Genomic DNA, 19475 nt, shown 5'->3' with positions numbered 1-19475 from the left:
CTGATGGCTGTAACACAAACAGTGCCTACACCAACATTTTAATGAATCCCTATTCCATCCCCAATCCTATCCTCAATTCCAGCCCTATGGACGTGTCATTTGAACTCAAAACCTGAAATAAATTATAATAGAATGTATTCATTACCAATATATTGTATCCTCTGTTTGTATTTTCCTAAACCCCTGACAATAGATTCTAGACTAGAGATCGGCACCGATAGTTTATTGGTGGAACTATCGTTATCGGTAAAAATCCACACCGATAGTTTTTCCGTTGCTGGAGTGGCTGAGAAGTGGAGCGGAGTCATTACACAGTACGAGAGCGCTGAGAAGAGACTGCTGGCATTATGCAGAGCAAGAGCGGCCTCTAGAGGACAAATAACCAACTATCACTGGCTGAGATGTTGACGTTAGCATGTGAGGCTGCGCGCAGAAAGGAGAGAACGGGCAGCACAGGGAGCGCTGACACTTCAGATGCGCATTTAAAAAACTGACAGCGAAACGGTATGAATACATAACACTTAAGTATATTGCCATATCATTATAAAGTAATTAATTTGTTGACTAGATGCTGCATCAGCAGAGAAAGAACAGAAGTATGTTTGCCGTCGAGGCTGAGAGGACTCTAACTCTAACATTAGTACCTCAGTCAAGTGGTTTAAACAATGTGACAAAAACACACGCAGACCTGACCCAAATGTTTTATGTTGCAATTGTTACCATCTATTTGCATTATTTTATATCCAGCTGGTCACTTTTATGCATTCATTAGCCGACGAAGTTGTATATTTAAAACTATCGGCGTGATTGCTTTCTTAACATTGATATGTTCATGTAACGTTAAGTTAGCCGACAGCAACAAACAAATCAGAAACATGTTCGATTTAAGTTCTTTTTTTTATCACTACAATACATCTTGTTATTTTGATTAGATAATCATCAAGTGTTCTAAAATAGAAGCAAATAAAGTGAGAGACTATAAATAGGCTATATTACGTATAAGTTTATTAAATTTTAATGGCCATCTTTAACTTAAGCATGACTCTCTGGAATTATATGAAATGCTAACACTTTACAATAAGATTCCATTTTTAGCATTAACTTAGGTTAATAAAAGTTGTAGAAGTATTATTCATTGTTAGTTTGTTAATTTCAACATTTACTAATGCATTTGAAATGTAGTTTTAATTCTTATTTTATCTGTTATTACCTTAATGTACTATGAACTAACATGAATGATAAAGGTTCAAATGTATTGCTCATTTTAATACATGCAGTAAAAATGTATATTGCATAATGCATATAGTTCATGAAAGCTAGCTAATACATCGTTGTTAACAAATGCGACTTGCAAAGTGTTACCTATGAAATGTAAGTATGTTTCTAGGTTATAGCTAACGAAACTTGTAATATTTTAATATTTAAATTATTTTCTCTATAGAGTTCGTTCTGTAGAACTTCTTATTTTAATATATTCATATTTATATATTTATTTAATTTAGCACATTTCAGTTCAGCATTGTTTTACTTGTGAGTGTTATGTTTGTTTTTAATCCAGTATACGTTTTAAAAAATATCGGTTGAAGTATCTGTTATCGGCATTTACGATCAAACCTAAATATCGGTATCGGTAAAATCCACTATCGGTCGACCTCTATTCTAGACATCAGAAAAAAAATCAGTCTATTAACACGTTTAATATTTTAATTGTGTGTGGGTGTGGGTGTCACCATACGTTATAGACGTGACAAAAAAAAAAAGTTGTGTGTTATTGGGAGATAACGTATTTTGTAGACTTTATGTGAATTACAATAGAAAAACAAGAAGCAACAATATCCACCAACTGGAGAAGGGTTGGCTCTCCACAGAACATAAAATATCTATTGTGTCATTTATTTAATATCAATTTAATATCTATTAAAATATCTATCGGTTACAGTTCTGAAAGAGGAACATATTAGACTGTGAAAATGCATTTAAAATGCTTTAAAAAATGCTTTGTCCTCTAAGTTAATCAAATTAAAACTGAAATTGTTCCGCAAATGGTTATGTATAATAACACGTGATTATATAGCAAGTGTTCACGCCATCTCTCATGCTGTTAAGTGTAACCAGTGTGGGACCTGCATTTAAATAAATCTACACTAGTCTACATCAGAGACAGATGCCGTTTTAACCTAAAAATTGTATTTGAAATTGTTTTGATCTAACTGACCGATGTCATTCCAATTCATTGTTGACCATTAGTTGATCAAGATCTAACTCTTTTGGAAACATGAAATGATAGTTGGATGAAAATGTAATTTTACTAAAGGTGCACACCTCATATGTGCTGGATAAACATTGCGATTTCCTTCAAATTTCTATTAAAGCACATTAATGCAGTAAAATGCATACCTAAATGCACAACTTAAATAGGTTTTTGTTCTTTTGGTAAAAACTTCATTTTTCATGGTAAGGTGACATTTGCATGGAATTGCTCATAAGCAAATATTAATAGTTGCGCATGTCATTAATTAACACCCTACACGTGTTCACTTGCATATCACATGAACACTGCCATGTGTGCACACTGAAAATAACATGCTGGGAACACAAGTCTGGTGTGAGAAAAAGGGATGGGTGAAAATCTTTGATGAAGATCAAAGTTTTCCTTTGGAATGGAGAGTGATCAATCTACATACATGCCAACAAAGAAAGAAAACAGTGGGCAAGAGGGAAACTATATACATATACATATGTGTGTGTCCTTGGGGTTGGACAAAGACTTTTACAGTATATAAACACAAGTGCTAAGAAAATAAAAATATTCTTATTGTTTACTGCTGTGAAATTTCACTAGGATGTAGATATAAAAGCATATAACCCACACATATTCACTCTCAAGGGCAAAGAGCTCTTTTCATATCATACTCCGCTTCACTAAGCCACAAAAAATGTCTGACAAACATTAGCATTATGTCTCACCCATACACATGCATGCACTGACACTGTGACTCTTACACACATGACATGAAAGAGAGAATCTGGGTCTAATCCTTGCTGTGAGGTCAGGAATGCCTATGCAAAGATGGCAAGCTTTACAAATATCATAACTAATATTTTCGACTTTGATGTGATTTTTAATTAGTAATCCGGTTTGAAGCTGGTGCCTCACATCACACTATTCCAACCACCCCCCCCCCCCCCAAAAAATTCTGTTAAAACTTTAAATCAACGTCCAAGGAAATTTTACTTTTATTACTGGTTTTTGCTTGAGAGAGAGAGAGAGTGTGTGTGTGTGTGTGTGTGTGTGTGTGTGTGTGTGTGTGTGTGTGTGTGTGTGTGTGTGCGCGTGTCTGTGTGTGTACGAGGTGGCCGCTAGGTGAACTGTTTTCAGGAGGTACTCTCTGCTTGACTTGTGAACTGCACCACGGCAGCCTCTATGAAGCGCAGTTACACTACAAACAGATCTGTAGTTAAGTGCCACTACAGATGACAATCGCACCTGCTGTCATTCGACAGTCCTTATGTTAAAGCCCACAAAATTATTCAGGGTAGTTTGCTTAATTGCTATAAATAATGCTGCATTTGATTTATCAAATATATCTTGTATAAATCCTAAATTAATATGCCTAGATCTTAACTGAGTTTGCTGTAAGACTCATCATTAACATTGAGTGGCTACCAACACAATAATATTTATGTCCTTTATATATATATATATATATATATATATATATATATATATATATATATATATATATATATATATATATATATAACTTGTGTGCTGTTTTATATGCATTAGTGTGTTTGTGCTGAATTGAGCAAAATCTCTACTGTGTGGCAATCTACTGTCCTAGATTGCCACAGTTTCTTTGTAAGCTCACCTGAACAGCTGACTTGCATAATCAGCTCTTCCTAGGCAAGATACAAGTGACTATTAGCCAGAACTCTGCTAAAAAGTAGTCATCTAGAGACAGGACGGAGCTACTCTAACCCACACATTTCACACCGGGACTCGGGTCCTCCATGACTTATTCATGATAAAGACATTATAAAGGAGGGCAGACAGGCCGGACAGCGATGCTTGTTCGGCATACACATGAAATCTTTTGGGAGTTCTTTCGGTGGCATATGCACACAGATCTGTTGTGTGCGTCTCCTCTGCTGTCTTTTATACTGTGAGTTCATTCACGCCTTCCAAATATGAACGCAGAATGAGGCGCAGGGGACTAATCACCTAATGAAAGGACAGACGGTGTATGAGAGAGAGAGCGATAAGACTTCATTAACGTTAATACTGATCTGGTTGCTGGCGCTAAGAGCTCTGAGGAAAGAAAGGGGCCCCTGCCTTGTAACAGAGGAAAGCAAGAGGAATGTGGGTTCTGGGTTTTTGTTCTAAATGACAGAGAGCTAAACTAAATAGAGAGAGAGAGAGAGGTTGATGGCTGACCCTTGAATACAAGTTCTGTGCAGAGGGATTGAAAAGCATTGATTCTTGATACGATTCATCGAACATCCTGTACACCTGAGCTTGTTAGACTCTCATACTGTAGACTTAAACAACAGTAAGACACACTATTAACAAACACCACATAATACAGTACCTGAGAGACACACAAATGCATGTGGACACCACCTTCTAATTAACTATTTCATAAAATAAAATAAACAGTCTCCCTAGTCATTTACAGTAGAATAGGACATAGCAAAACATCATGTTATATGCTGTTATAGCAGAATATTCGGGTCCTTGCATACTTTTGGCCATTTAGTGTCCATAAAATGGTATGTAGTGTCCATAAAATGCAGGCTCTGGTTAGATTGTATATTTTTAGAGATGCAACACTGGCGAATACTGATAATCTGCATTATGACGTTTTTCACAATATTACATTCAAAGGCCAATTCACACCAAGAGCGATAACTTTAATGATAAAGATATAGTTCTAAAAAAAAAAATGTTTCCCTCAGCTGATGAACGAAAAAACCACTGACAGCCAATCAGAATCAATTTTATTTTAAGAGCGAGAGCATTTAAAGTGACAGACTACAGACTGCTACTGCAGAGCATGCTTAAAATAAACAAATTATATTGTCCTCTGGTGTGAACGCTAATATTATAAATAGTAATCATTATAGTTATAGTTCTTGGTGTGAAGGGGTCTTAAATGTTATTAAATTGTTATTGTTTTTAAAAATGAACTAAGTGAGCATTAGATGGCAAAGGCAATTCTAAATGACAAACAAAACAAAAAACCATTAAAGAAAAACTCCAAAATCAGCTGACAACTGGTACCAATATATCGCGCATCCCTAATAGTGCAGCACATTACTACGCAAGTCTTACAAATGCAAAGTCGATGCCCATTGTAAGAGACCACTGCAAATACCCACCAAGAGAGCATATTTTTGGCATCATGAGTGTTTTCAAATTTAAAAAACAATACCCCAAAATGCTGTCTAGCAGGGTAGCTCTCTAGCATTTGAGTCAATGATTTCGTAAAATATATCGGTAGGGACAAGGCACTAAATGTAGTTATTAAATGAAGAAGAAAAATTAAAATTAAAAATTAAAGGCTAGAGCAGAAAAAACGAAAAAAGAAAGGGCAATAGAATAGCAGAAAGGGCAATAGAAACATAAATAAACAGAGAAAAACAGTATGGATGAGAGGAGGGACGTAGGGTGGAAGACCGTCCACTATGTGGCTGGTGAGTGAGATAATAACCTCCCCTGGTAGAGTCTAGCTAGGACAACGTGAAGGGTAGAGCAGTCGGGTCAGACCCAGAACACAGGCATCTACTGCCGGAATTCACTGGATCATGAGCACCCCACTAAAGTAATAAAGTCAAAGCTGTTTTTTTGCCCATGAAACAGCAACCACACCAGCAAAAAATAAAACATTTGGTAGAGCCCAATTAAGAAAAATGAATAACGAAGCTACACAAGACCACCTGCTCCACAGAGCTGTACAAAATGCACTAAAAGAAACGTTCATTGATGTTTATTAGGGTATCTGTTTTGATCAGTGTTTAGTTTGTGCCACTGGTATCTCCCCTGGCAACACGTCTGGCTTTCAAACATTTGCCATTTGCAAAGGAGACAGCATCAAGACCGCAGGAAATGATTTCGAGAGCAATGACAGACAGCAAGGAAAAGAACTAACAAGCAAGCACAGGAATGTACAACTCCATTATCAAACCAGGTTTCACAAGCAGCCCGGTGAAGTTCAATATAAATAATTTATTCGCACACGGCGACATAAACTCTGATTAGTGTTTGTGAATACGTGTGAGGTTGACAAGGGTGCCAGAAAATGTGTTTCCACCATGTGCAAGAGAACTAACAATGTTGATAGCACCACAACAATGAATAAGTGTGTTCAGACAAAAAAAAAGAAGAAAACAAAGAAATGTACAGTGTGTTTATGTGTGTGCAAACGTGTGAAAGGATATTGCCATCTTGCTGTGGAACAGGTCCTGCTGGTCGTCTTTGGAGCCGAAAGTGTCCAGATCCTTCTCCAACTGCAGCAGGTGTTTCTCCATCTGTCTCAGGCTCTTCTCAAGGTTTTCTGCTGATACTATACACACACACACAGAGATACAGATTTAAAACAATGCACTGGCACGCTTTACTTACAGCAGAACCAAAATGCAAGTTTTCAGATGACAAACACTCCTCAGAAACCAAGTTCTGTTGGACAGGGACATTCACTGGGAAGAAAAAAAGTTTATAGAGCTTTCAGAGCTATAACGGAGGGGGAAAATTTCAGCCTGTTCCTCGCACAAAGCTGCCGTATGTCTTCAGAAGACTCTGCAGTCATATACTGCATATATACATATAATCTGTTTTGAGTCCTTTTTATAGCTAGACAGCAAACAATTCATTTAAAAAAAGTAGAGAGAGTTGACGTCTTTTCTTTCACACAGTGTGAGATGTCAACAGCCAAGCCGTTTGATCATTTTTAACTCTATGGTCTCACTGGTGTTAATTATTTTATTAATCTTTATTTCAAAGCAATTTAATGCCATTTGTTTGCCATTTTTGTTTTCTATGCAATACATCTGATGTGTTTGGTTTATATATGCAATTACAACAAGAAAAAAAGATAATAGCATTGATAAAGAGCAGGGTAACACTTTACATTAAGGTCTCATTAGTTAATGTGAGTTAAAATTAACTAACAATTAGCAATTTATTTGTAACAGTATTTATTCATCTTTGTTAAGATTAGATAACAAAACACTGATCTGTGTTAGTTCATGTTGGCTCAGATCCATGAAATATTGTTAATAGATACAAAGTAATGCATTAATAAATGTTGAAATACATTTTGGAAGTATTTTTTATTGTTAGTTCATCTTGACTAATGTTAACAATTCGAACAGCATTGTATCACATGGTAAATGCTACATTTTGCACATCTGAAGTGTGTCTTCAACTGGAGTGTAAATGTGCATAGTCAATTGTATGAACACCTGTCACAGTGACTGTGTGTGTCGGTTACTATTCTCAACATTTGATCAACATCACATTAGTGTTCCTCTCTCACACACATTACTGACTAGGTATTCCGTGCAGACTCATTCAGGATGTATGAGGTATAAATGTGTGCTCTTTTTGTTTATTTAAAGGGATATTCGGCAACTATTTCAACTTAATAAAACCATTTAGAAATCATTTGGATGGTTTAATAACCTGTTCTGGTGAGATTGGTGACTTTCCCCGCTCCCCCCAACGTTCCTAGGCGGAAAACCAACCTTGCAACATGAGGATTAACGTCCCGGTAAGTTGGAAATAGGAAGTCTCGTGAGAAGCGAGAACGAGCGGAAACACAAACTGCTTTACGGCAATTCGACAAACACACACGCCGCCCTCAATGTGTATGATGTATTACCCACCTCGGTAGACAGAGCTCCACATGATAAAGTTGTCCGGATCCGATAATAACAAATGCACATGAGCAGCGGTAGAAAGGGCGAGGATGGTGCCGCAAGTGAGTTTTTTTTACGACATTGTTGTGAAATATACGCCCCACAGCTGTAGGGGAGCTCGTTGACAAAACATGCGACAACAAAAGTGAAAATCAGCGAAGAAATAGCTAGAATTGCAGAATGCCCCTTTAATTGTGTGTGTGTGAGAAGGGGAGTTTGTTGACCCAAGTGGTAAAGAAATTACACACATCAGCTTTATAGCATATCTTTTCTAAAAGGTTCAATGTCCTATTAGCAGACTCTATTACATAAAACTATAATTTTTTTTAGAGATAAATTTGGTTCATTATTATTACAACAGTTGCGTTAAGACCAAACCAGGCCTGCATCTTTCACCCGTTCCTCACACATGCTGGTAGTTTGAAGAGGTAATTATGTGACTTTAATAAGAGGCTCAGGTTTGATTAAGCAGACTCTGTTTGGAGGGGACGATCTTGTTCCATGCACAGTGTTAGCTTAATTTGATGGGACACATTGACTGAACCTCATGGGTTGAGATTTGGCTTATATGTGCTCAGCTTAGCAGGATATTATTTATTGCATTTTCATGAAGAATTGTGTAAATGTTAAACTACTTAACAGTAATCTGCTTAGTTAAGTCAGACCTTTTTTGGGGTAGGGTGAATGATTTTTAACAAGCATGAAGAACAATTTGAAGCTATTAGCAACTGATTGAGCCTCTCACACTATCCATATCTTGGCCTACAAAGTCAAAGCAGACATTTTGCATTTAGAACAGTATACAGCTGAATCAAAACCAAAGTGCATACAAATAACCAGACAGGACAAAACCTCACTTTAGCCACAAAAACTCATCTCTAGCTCCCTCTCATGGAGTCAATGTAGAGAGGTAAATGTCTCTATCTGGCACTGGCATTTTGAGTGCGACCCAAGAGTCCAGCGCCTACAGAGCTATCTGTCAATTTGAATATCTGTAAGATACATTTATTCATGCACAAAGTATTATTATGCAGCATGTTGGGGAGACATGTTCTAAGCAATTAGCCTTGTGAACAAAGAACCAAACCATTCAAAAGTTTGGGTTTGGTAAGATTTGATTGTAATGTTTTTCAAACAAAAATACATTTAAAAAATAATAGAGTGAAATAGTATTACAATTTAAAATAACTGTTTTCCATTTTAATATATTTTATATTTCATATTTCAATGTTGAAAACTATTGTCCTGCCTAATATTTTTGGTGTAAATTGATTAAAAAAAAATAAGGATTTTTTTCAATTAATAGAAATTCAAAATAACAGTATAATAAAAGCATTATTTTCTTTCAAAAAAGTATTTTTGAACAAACTTTCATCATGATTCATCTGTGTTGTTTCTGTACAGGTCAAAGACAAATGATTTTGAATTTAGATATATGGCAGGATTGTTTGTGTTTACGTGAAAAAAAGTGTATACATCTATACACAAACTAACCACCAATTTCATCTTTCAGACACCATCTTTATTTTTTGCTCAAATATCACAGAATTAAACACAGAGGATTGTGGGATATCATAGGCAGCAAAGGATACGTCTATGCTGGCTATAGAGGCAGTATTTTTCAGCTTTCGGACAAAGCTGCTGTCTAGGTAACTCATTAGATTTAGAAATGCCCTTTCTTAAGAGCCACTTTGGTAGGAAAGTGTGTGCCAAAGGAAATAAAAATGTAAAAGAAAGCCTCAATAATAGTCAGCAGGTGCTCCTGAAAACAAAAACACTAAAGAAACACATGTATGAACCCTCCATTAGCAGCCACTGAAGGGAATCACCTAGACCTAACCGCACCACAATGGGAGACAAAAACATAATAGTTGGGGAATGACAATAGCTAATTCTTAATGAAAACATCTCCATCTCCAGGAGAAAAACAAAACATACACCTGCAAATGTGAGCTCTAAAGGACAGAATAATGGAAGTAATATCTGTAAAACAATCAAAGGCTGTTTCCTGAGGGGTGGGCAGGGACAGACGTTCAGTGTGGTGGGGATATATTACCCATAATGCCATTTCAGCTTTGATGAAGGGCACAAGAGCAGGCAGCACTAATGAAATTGGGAACAGGAGGGAAAGAGACGGACAGGGAGAAAAAAAAAGTGAAACTAATGAAAAGCTGCAGAGCCAGAGTAGGAGAAAGAGGACATGACAGAAAAACCTACATTGCTCAACTAGGGCTGGGACGATACACCTATCTCCTGATTCGATACCATCACGATACTTGGGTGCCGATATGATACGCATTGCGATTTGTTTTTAAGAAATGCGATTCTACAAGTATTGCGATTTGATATTGCATTCTCTTTAACACTAGACCATCAGGAAAAGTTAAATCATAAGCTACACTTATACATATAAGATGAGTCATATTTACAAAAACAAATCACATCTTTCTGACTTTTATTTCAGAAGCATTATACAATACTACAGTACATTCTCTTGAATAAATGATTCAATAACAAAAAAAATGGAACAGTCACTTGTCGCCACTTAATGGCGAAACTATGTAATCGATAAATGTGTTATTTTAAGCACCAAGTTTCTATCAAAAGCTGATGTTTATCGCTATTGTAGACATCAGTGTTCATATTTTAACTTTAAACTTTTATCCAAGTACTTCTATGATCATTTTAACTATTGCATCACAGAAATAATAATACTATGAGGTTGAAAAGAAGCGGTTTCATGACAACTCTCTCCGGGTCAGTGGCAGCGGCAACACAGCTTTGAATGTTGCGATATGATTTTGTCAAAGTTTAATAGACAAATTGAAAGATCGCGTGGGTATTTGAATCGAGATCAATTTTTTAAAGATGAATCGTGCAGCTCTATTGTCTTATCTCTCTCTCAGCATATGAGTAGCGTGAAGGCTTTTCAGTGCTTTCAGTCTCACGTCTCTTCCACGCGTCCACTTGGGATATTACATCACTCAACACTCATAGATAACACATTTCATCCTCTGTTGGAACGAAAGTGGCTGACTTCTGTCAACCTCATCTACAAGCAAGGACAAAAATAAAGCAATTGAATTTTAATTAATATCGATTCTAGAATAAAAAGTGATTTTAGAATCGAAAAAACAACAACAACAACATTGCAATAGCTAGGTGAATCCAGCCCTAGCTCCAATCTTACTTCCTTGGAACACAAAAGGAGTTGTTTTGGAGAATGTCTGAGCTGCTCATTTCCATTCAGTGAAACTAAATTATGACCTTAAGCCATCAAGCATCAAGAAAGAAAAAAAAGACAGCAAAGCATCATAAAAGCACACCATATGAGTTTGGAGCAATGTGAGGGTGACTAAATGACCTTATTCACTTTTCTTTAGGTCAAATTGAGCTAACAATTCGTAATTAAGTCAACATGAATCAAAAATCAACCCCATTGATTCTTAATAAATGTCCCTGGTCTTACTGTGAATCCTTCAAAGTATATTATTATAAATAAATAAAAGTCATAATACTATATAAAAATGTAATAACATTCCCAGCCTGTGAAACTTTCATGTTCAGCTGATAATAACCAATAATATTACAACCTAACAAGTCATACGTAAGACCTAACAATCCAATAAAATCCCAACTACTAAGTCCTGCCCTCCATAATTTCCTGCTGACTTATTGGTTTCATTTAGAAAAACACAAGTTTTATGTTCCCTGTAAATACTTTCTCTAAGGCTGACAGACATATAGGCAGGGCATCTTATTAATCACTCTCTCTAATAATCCGGTTTGATTATTTGTACTCGCACTGCCAAAACAAGCTAAGTTAGAAATAGATGTGTTTTAGTGATGCTCCCTGCCCTGCTTTCTGGAAGCATTAGGTAACGCAGTGAGTTGCTCTGGTCCTGTTGTGACTCTGCCTCTAGGGCTGCCGAGGGCAACGTGACCTCACACAACGGCCCCTCGGCTTCTGCTAAAACACACACAGGCAGATAGACAAAGACTGTCTGAAAATATCAGCTTATATTAGTGGATTCTAATCGTGATGTGTTCAGATTAAGATTTACAATAAAAGGATCCGGAGATCTGACACAACTCACCGGCCTTATAATTGTGAGCGCACAAACGCACACACACAGGCTGACATTATCTCTGTGTCTAGTGTTGCTGACAGAGTGTGTGCAGCAAAATGAGTCTGTGCAGCACAGAGGACATCAACAATTACAGAAGTCGACAAAAACTCACACATAGAAACTGGTAGTTCATGTGAGAGTGATGTTAAAGACCAGTTAATGTACCGTCTCATGTTGGCAGCTATGAACTGAAGATGAACTGAACTTTTTTCTTTTCTTTCCACTTTTCAGATGGTCAACCAGGGAGTTGTTAGGACAGCTAAATCACCTTAAACCAGCAAACTATCCTCAACTAATTACAGCATTATATAAATATAAAACAACAAAATAAATTAAAAAGCAGTTAAATGAAAAAATAAAACTGTAATAGCAAAACAAGTTAGCATTGCTATTTTTTAATAAAATAAAAAAATAAATACAAGTATATATTTATATATAATTATTATTATATATATTATAATTATTATATTTGTATATAATTGTAATTGCATTGTAATAATTATTACAATGCTTAATAAGATTGATTTATTTACAACAGACACTGGTTCTGAGTACCTCGACTGGCCCGGTCCACATGCTGTAGATCCTCCACAAACTTCAGCACTTCAGGGTATTTCTCCTCACAGATCTCTGCCAGGAAATTCAGTAGAGTGGACTTCTGATCAGCCGATTTAGTGTCCTTCAGCTGGGACACAGAGAGATAGAGAGATAGAGAAAGGCAGAATCGGGGAAAACAATTGTTTAATGTGGTAACATTAAATCAAAATAGAAACAAATAAATACATCCATCAAAAATATGCAGATATTTGGTTGTTCTGAGCATTACAGAAACGGAGAGAGAATCTTGAAGGAAGCCATTGACGTCCGCTGCTTTCACGTCTGACAAGTTAATTTGATAGTACACTGAAATTGCCGCCGGACAAGAAAAGCAAGACATTTTCATTGTCAGTTATGATTATCATCGTGGCACAAGGATACAAGTCTTTGTAAAAGGCAGAGCAAAAAGCATTTGATTAACGCAGATAGCACAAACATTATTAAGCTCTTTTGGGTGGTGTAGCTTGATGATTTAAGAAGCCTGATTACCAAGCTTGGGGGGGTGGGGGGTGGGTGAGAGATAGAGATGAAGTGAAAATGGAGTTCCAAATAGGCCCTTATGAAATGAGAGATGAAATTGGAGAAATCGACTTCCCATCTAGTTCATTTCAGTTCTCACCACTATTTTGTGTGCTGCCATTTCTTCTTAAATGTATTTGTTCTGACAGAAGCTTTGTGCTGGATATACACACTGGGTTCAACTGGATAATTTCAGAGTCAGAACATTTGGAAGCCGTGTGAAGCATTAGACGAATGCTGGGGGACAAAACTAGGGCTTCTCAAAAATCCTATGTAAGCTAGAACAACAAAATTCTACAAATTGCTTGTGCATATATTTGATCAAAATAGTACGAAATTGATAATGGAACATATAAACCCAAAATATCTTATCCTGTAGTTCAACTCATTGAGGTCTGTGACAAATCTTTAATATTGGTTCTCAATTGTAAAAGTTGTACAGGAAACATTCACAACATTCATTGAGATTCTGACGTCCATGACATACTGAACAGTCCTCTGCTGATGAGATCAAACAGTGACGCGTGAGCCACACACTCAAAGAGAAGTGCTTTCAAATCCTTTGACAACAAAATATGCTCGATAAACCCACTGTGAGCAAAAGAAGAAGATACTGACAGGTTAAACTCAGAATAAGACAAACAAACAATCAGATCAACAGAGGCAAAGAGAGAACATCAGGATGGGCCCTCAGGCAAGGAACTTGAAAGGCAGAAACCGACACACTTTCTCTGTTACTCCTGCCCATCAGGGACTGCATCACTATGTGCAGATGTAGAGATCTAGTCTCCCTCTCGGCAGTGAGGACGTATCACTCCATCTGATACACAAGGCCCTTAAGTGGATATTAGGTCAAGTTTGAAGACAAGCATTGATATTATATATAATATTATAGATCACCGGTACCCATGTATGATTTTATTTGAAAGCAAATTGATACACTTTTATTAAAAGTGTCAGTAAAAACAATTACATTGTTGTTGTAAATGTTGTTCTTTTGAAATTTCTATTCATCAAAAAAAAAAAAAAAAGTTTCAGGATTTCCAAACATTGATAACGACTAATTTAAAATAAAATGTAGATTGTCACAATTTAATCACCCCTAATATAATTTCAGGGGGGGGGGGGGGGGGGGTGCTGGGCAATAAGGCTCAATAAAACGTTCAAAAGGAAAACACATAATACTTGAAAAAAAATGTTAAAACATTTTATTAAAAACATAATAAAAGTAGTCTGAATGGCTTGTGTTCATTATTCTTAGATATTCTAACAGCTTCATGGAAAAATGTCAAAGTAATTTGAGCTTGGAACAACATGGGGGTGGGTAAATAATGACTGACATTTAATTTTGGGGTTATTCCTTTATAAAATGTCTGAATGTGAGCATGTCAACATACAGTCTTCGGTCTTTTATCAGGTCTTCTAGGCGACATGATGGGGAGGAAGGCATTTCATTATGGTGGAGAAAGTCACAAATGCAGTGGTGGCCGTTCTCTGAGTTTTAGCACCACAGAAAAGGGAAGAAATGAAAGTAGTAATGAAAAAAATGGATGGCTAATGAGAAAGAAAGAGAGAGGCGGATCAAGCCTGATAAAATCCAATGCCAAGTCACCATGGAAACCTAAGTAAATCTCTATGGTTTCTGTGGTAATTAATTATACGGCCCTTCTGCCCTTCCCCAATCACCTAAATCAGAACATTTCACCCAAACATTATCATTAGACGGCTTTATACGGGGTGCACCTGTTCAAAGCTAGCTAACACAATGCTAGGACTCTTGCTAAGATGTTCTGTGTTTAAAAATCCATTAGCATTACATTAACACACCTGACTAAACAGGAATTAAAGACGGTCCTTTTTCCGACAAACATATATGTTTGTATTGCGTCATTACCCCGAGACTTATCTCTGAAAACAGAAGAAGAAACCATAAAGTGGTTTTTGGTCTCTGCACTTTGATAGATGCCAGAAGATATGGCTATTGTGGTCTTGAGTGCTTGATAGTGTTAAATCAAATGAGATCTTCTTGAACGCCAGGCGTCTCCAGCGAGAGGCACTTTAGATGGGCCGACCGATAGAGGTCAAGGTAACGGGAAATGTGCGGGAGGGAAGTGAAGGACGCGCAAGCAGCACCCGGACGCTCGTGCCTGATGGTGACTCAGCTTTGGCTCCTCCACAACATCAGACACACATAAATAATCATCTTATCGGCTTCTTCCCAAAAACAGAGAGCAGGAGAAGAGAATTTGATGGAAAATGCCCACGGTTCATGTGGGTGGGCGTGTTTCTAATACGAAGAGACCTGATAAAGGGGCTAATAATTCACAGGAGGAGAAAATATGGATAGCAGAATGCATAAATGACTTCAGGGCTGGTTTTACTGGATGAAATAATAACATCGGGGGAGGATCTCATGGAATACACTTTCTCCAGGAAAACAGCCCAATATAGCCTCTAGACATGTATTTGATTCAGAAGTTTGAAAGCTGTTGTTTTATAAATGTGTAGGCTTAGAAATCCATTGAATCACAAATAGATCCATTTTCCACATTTGACTGACTTTAATTCATTTAGCAGACTTCTGTAGATATTTCCATAGAGAAAATGTGGACAAGAAGTGTGCCAGGCCTAGATATGAAACTCAAAAGGTTGTTGTGACTCTCACACAAATTCTTTCTCTGTACGTACTTTGCAGAGTGAGCTGAGGTTGAAGCCGAAGGACTGGGCGTTCCGTGAGCCGGCGTTCATGAAGTTCCCCATAAGCAGAATGAGTTCCAGCAGCCTGCTGAAGGGTTTGCTCTTCCTCACCTCGTCGCAGGCTGCGTTAACTGCCATGATGTCTGGACGCAGGTTATTCACCTGCTCTTCAAACTGCAGCTTAAACAGGATGGAGTTGAGCCTGGGCCTCAGACACTTCACACTACTCATCTGGAAGATAAAATAAGCAGAAAAGCATGGTTGCTTTAAATGTCTGTGAAATTGAACCTAAGGAAACAAAAATGGAAATAGTAATCTCATAATTTTATAAATCAGAAACAAAAGCTTTATTCCTGAATGAAATGCATTTCTTTAAGATCTGGCTGATATACAAGATGAATTTAGAGTGTATTGCAATCCATGCTGGTTTACATTCTAACTGAAATCACATACAAACTAGTTAAGATGAATCGTTACATTAATTTTATTGAGTCATGTTTTCTATGGTGAAAACTCATTCATCTCAAATTGCTTCTCCTCATAGCCTGCACACATGCATATATGTGTTTGTGTGTGTAGTGTGCATTTAAGAGTTGTGTGTGGGGGGCAGGACACAATTTGCCCCTATAAAAGCCAATTAGCAATCACAAATTAAGTGTGTAATTGAGATACTCAATACGGAGATATGATTAATATGTCTAGAGTTGTTTTCCATAATCAGATATCATCTCTCGTATATGCACGCACAGTGCAATCAGTCTGCATGTGTGTATAAACTAATCCAGGGATCATTGCATCCTTGAAGACAAATGACAAAAAAAAAAAAGCAAAACAAATACAAATTGAAAAAGAGATTGATGGAAAGAAAAGGAGGAAGGAAGGGAGACTGAGAAGAGAAGGTAAAGAAAATAGGTTTATAATTTATGTGTGTAAACATTCAGCAAACTTGTAGAAGACATCTTCTGTGTTGTCAGGCAGAACTAATCTGCAATGAAACAGACTCCAATTCAAAGCTCTCCCAGCTATAAATGTTTGAGGGGGATTTGTACCCTCCCCCTCCATAAAACTCACACACAGCACATATAAGGAAATATTCATTTGAGCTTCTAGAAGATAGAAAAGTAGGAATTATTAGGAAGTTTCAGTAAAGTTGGAAATCAGATAGATCATGTATATAAAACACTTTGGGGACTAACACCGGACACATGTGGTGCAACGAAAAAAGACGGACCGTATATTAAAATATAGTATAAATTGATGCTATATTATATTGATGCTTCTACAGCATTAGCAACTGTAAAAATAAATAAATAATATTTCGTAAGAAAATCATGTAGGGAGGGACTTGATTTTATTCATCAGGATTTGATTGGATCTTGCTATTTATATGATTGGTTATTTTTTTTCCCAACCACACAGCCTTGGTTGTCAGTGAAAGCTGATAGAACAAACAAGCATTTACTTTTGTTTTCTTCTTTAGAAAAGCTAAACTCTGACGAATTGCATACAATAAGACCAGAGAAATAAAGACAGTAAAGAGGGTCAATTTTGACATTATGTCGTCTAGACATTTCACATCTCAATTAGAGTGCTGTCTACAGTTAGCAAATATTCTCTTTGATCAGTGTTGGGAGTCTTTATGCAAACAAAAGCAGCTTCTGAACAAAAGCAGCTATGCATGTGTTAATCTAGTCAGAGTGTAAAAGTGTTATTTGCTGCAATTTGTCCACTGACAATGTTTAACAGACAACAAACTGGCACTGATCAAAAATGCAGTAAAAAAGAAATATTAAGAAATGTTATTAGAACTTTTAACAGTTTTGCACATTATTTTTTTGTATTTATTTTCTGTCTTGTAATCAGTGTTGGAAACAGTTGTGCTGCTTAAATGGGTAGGCTACTTCACCGTTAGCAAAAGGCCTTAAACTTGGCTGGCAGTAGAATGTTGAAAAAATTTGAAATTGATTCTACCTGACTAGAGAGAAAAAAAAGAAAAAAAAGAAAAAAAAAGGGGGGGGGGGGGCTGTTGCCTTCTCTTTTGTCAAATAGGTAGAAAAACATCCAAGGCCACTCCCACCAGTCTACTATGGATGGGCTTGAACAGAGTCAAATGCTGCCTTGCTTGAGTGAGAAATACTTCTTGGCAAACATTTAGACATAATGGTGTAGACTATTTTCCCAGGTGCAATAATTCAAAGAGTAAATGATTAGCAGGACTAAGTCAAGTCAAGTCAAGTCACCTTCATCTATAAAGAGCTTTTAACAGTATGGATTGTTTCAAAGCAGCTTTACAGTGATAATAGAAATAACGGTAACAGAATGTTTAGGCTTTACCACAGCTCTAGGATAAAGTTATTGTCCAGCTAAAGTTAGTTTTGATTGATTCACTTCCGTTGTGGTTCCGGCTGATCTAAACTATGCAGCCTAACATTAAATTATAGAAGTCTATAATGTGTTATGTGTATGCTAGGCCAAAGAGAAGTGTTTTTAGTCTAGATTTTAACTGACAGTGTGTCTGCTTCCCAGGCAATTTTAGGAAGATTGTTCCACAGTTTTGGTGCTAAATAGGAAAAGGATCTACCACCAGCAGTTGATTTTGATATTCTAGGTATTATCGACTGGCTGGAATTTTGAGATCGCAATAGATGTGAAGGACTATAATGCGTTAAGAGCTCGCGCAAGTACTGGGGAGCTAAACCATTTAGTCCTTTGTAAGTAATCAGCAATATTTTAAAATTTTATACGATGTTTAATAGGGCGCCAATTAGGCTTGGGCGGTATCCAAATTTTGATACCTTCAAACCTCCTCCCTATTTTACCGGGGTATACGGTATTACCGTGACTAATTAAAAATTATGACATAAGGCTCAGACAGCATCACCAAACTGTTGGCTTGTGCCTACACCGTTCAGAAACTGAATACCAGATCGGGCAAAAAAAATAAAATAAAAATCAAGGCCTTTCTAAATGTAATAATGCCTACGGCTCGTAGGCCTATTTAGACTAGACTATTTTTAATACTTGGGCCGTTATAATATGGTGGCGCCAAATAATTTTTTAACCCATGTGCTGAGGGGGTGGTAGATATAAATGCTATTTATAAATGAGCAAAAATGGGACGATTAATAATATTTAATTATTTTAATTATGACAATTGTATTCATTTTATTAATTACTTTAAATTAAATTAACAAGCAACAAGCAAGAAGTGCATTTGTAAATCCGGTGACACGTGTCCATTGATTTTTATTAATACAACTTTTCTGTCAGTGCTGCAAAGATTAAGTTGACGATCGACATCTCCTAGTGAACGCGCATATAGAGAAATGCAAATCATGGATTACATAATCAGAAGGTATAGGCTAGCCTTTTTCTTTTCGTTTTGAATTGTTTTGTTTAAAGAAATTGACGATTGATATCTCCGTAGTGAACGCGCCTATAGAGAGAAATGCACATCATGGATTAATCAGAGTATGCTGCCTATATTTCTTTTCCTTTTGAATTGTTTCGTTTAAAGAAATTGACAAATCGCCATCTCCATAGTGAACGATAGAGAGAAATGCACATCATGGATTACATAATCAGAGAGTAGGCTAGCCTATTTCTTTTCGT

At 36.7% G+C, this 19475-nt stretch overlaps 1 protein-coding gene across 3 annotated transcripts in view; it reads right to left on the bottom strand.

Moving 5' to 3' along the window:
- The window catches only part of diaph3 (diaphanous-related formin 3), a 388621-nt gene that overhangs the window by 94696 nt on the left and 274450 nt on the right, over nt 1-19475 (bottom strand). For all 3 annotated transcript variants that reach the window (XM_077203763.1, XM_077203765.1, XM_077203764.1), the window contains 3 exons: nt 15855-16094; nt 12606-12735; nt 6442-6566 (listed from right to left, as the gene is read on the bottom strand). In XM_077203763.1, coding sequence (XP_077059878.1) covers nt 6442-6566; nt 12606-12735; nt 15855-16094 — 495 coding nt within the window. The remainder of the gene's footprint in view (nt 1-6441; nt 6567-12605; nt 12736-15854; nt 16095-19475) is intronic.

This window comes from Siphateles boraxobius, unplaced genomic scaffold (genome assembly GCF_051911475.1).
Source record: "Siphateles boraxobius isolate OS27281-9 unplaced genomic scaffold, OSU_SipBor_1 5, whole genome shotgun sequence".
In the NCBI taxonomy this organism is placed as follows: domain Eukaryota; kingdom Metazoa; phylum Chordata; class Actinopteri; order Cypriniformes; family Leuciscidae; genus Siphateles; species Siphateles boraxobius.
The sequence above is the reverse complement of the archived record's forward strand: the minus strand, read 5'-3'. Positions and strand labels throughout refer to the sequence as shown.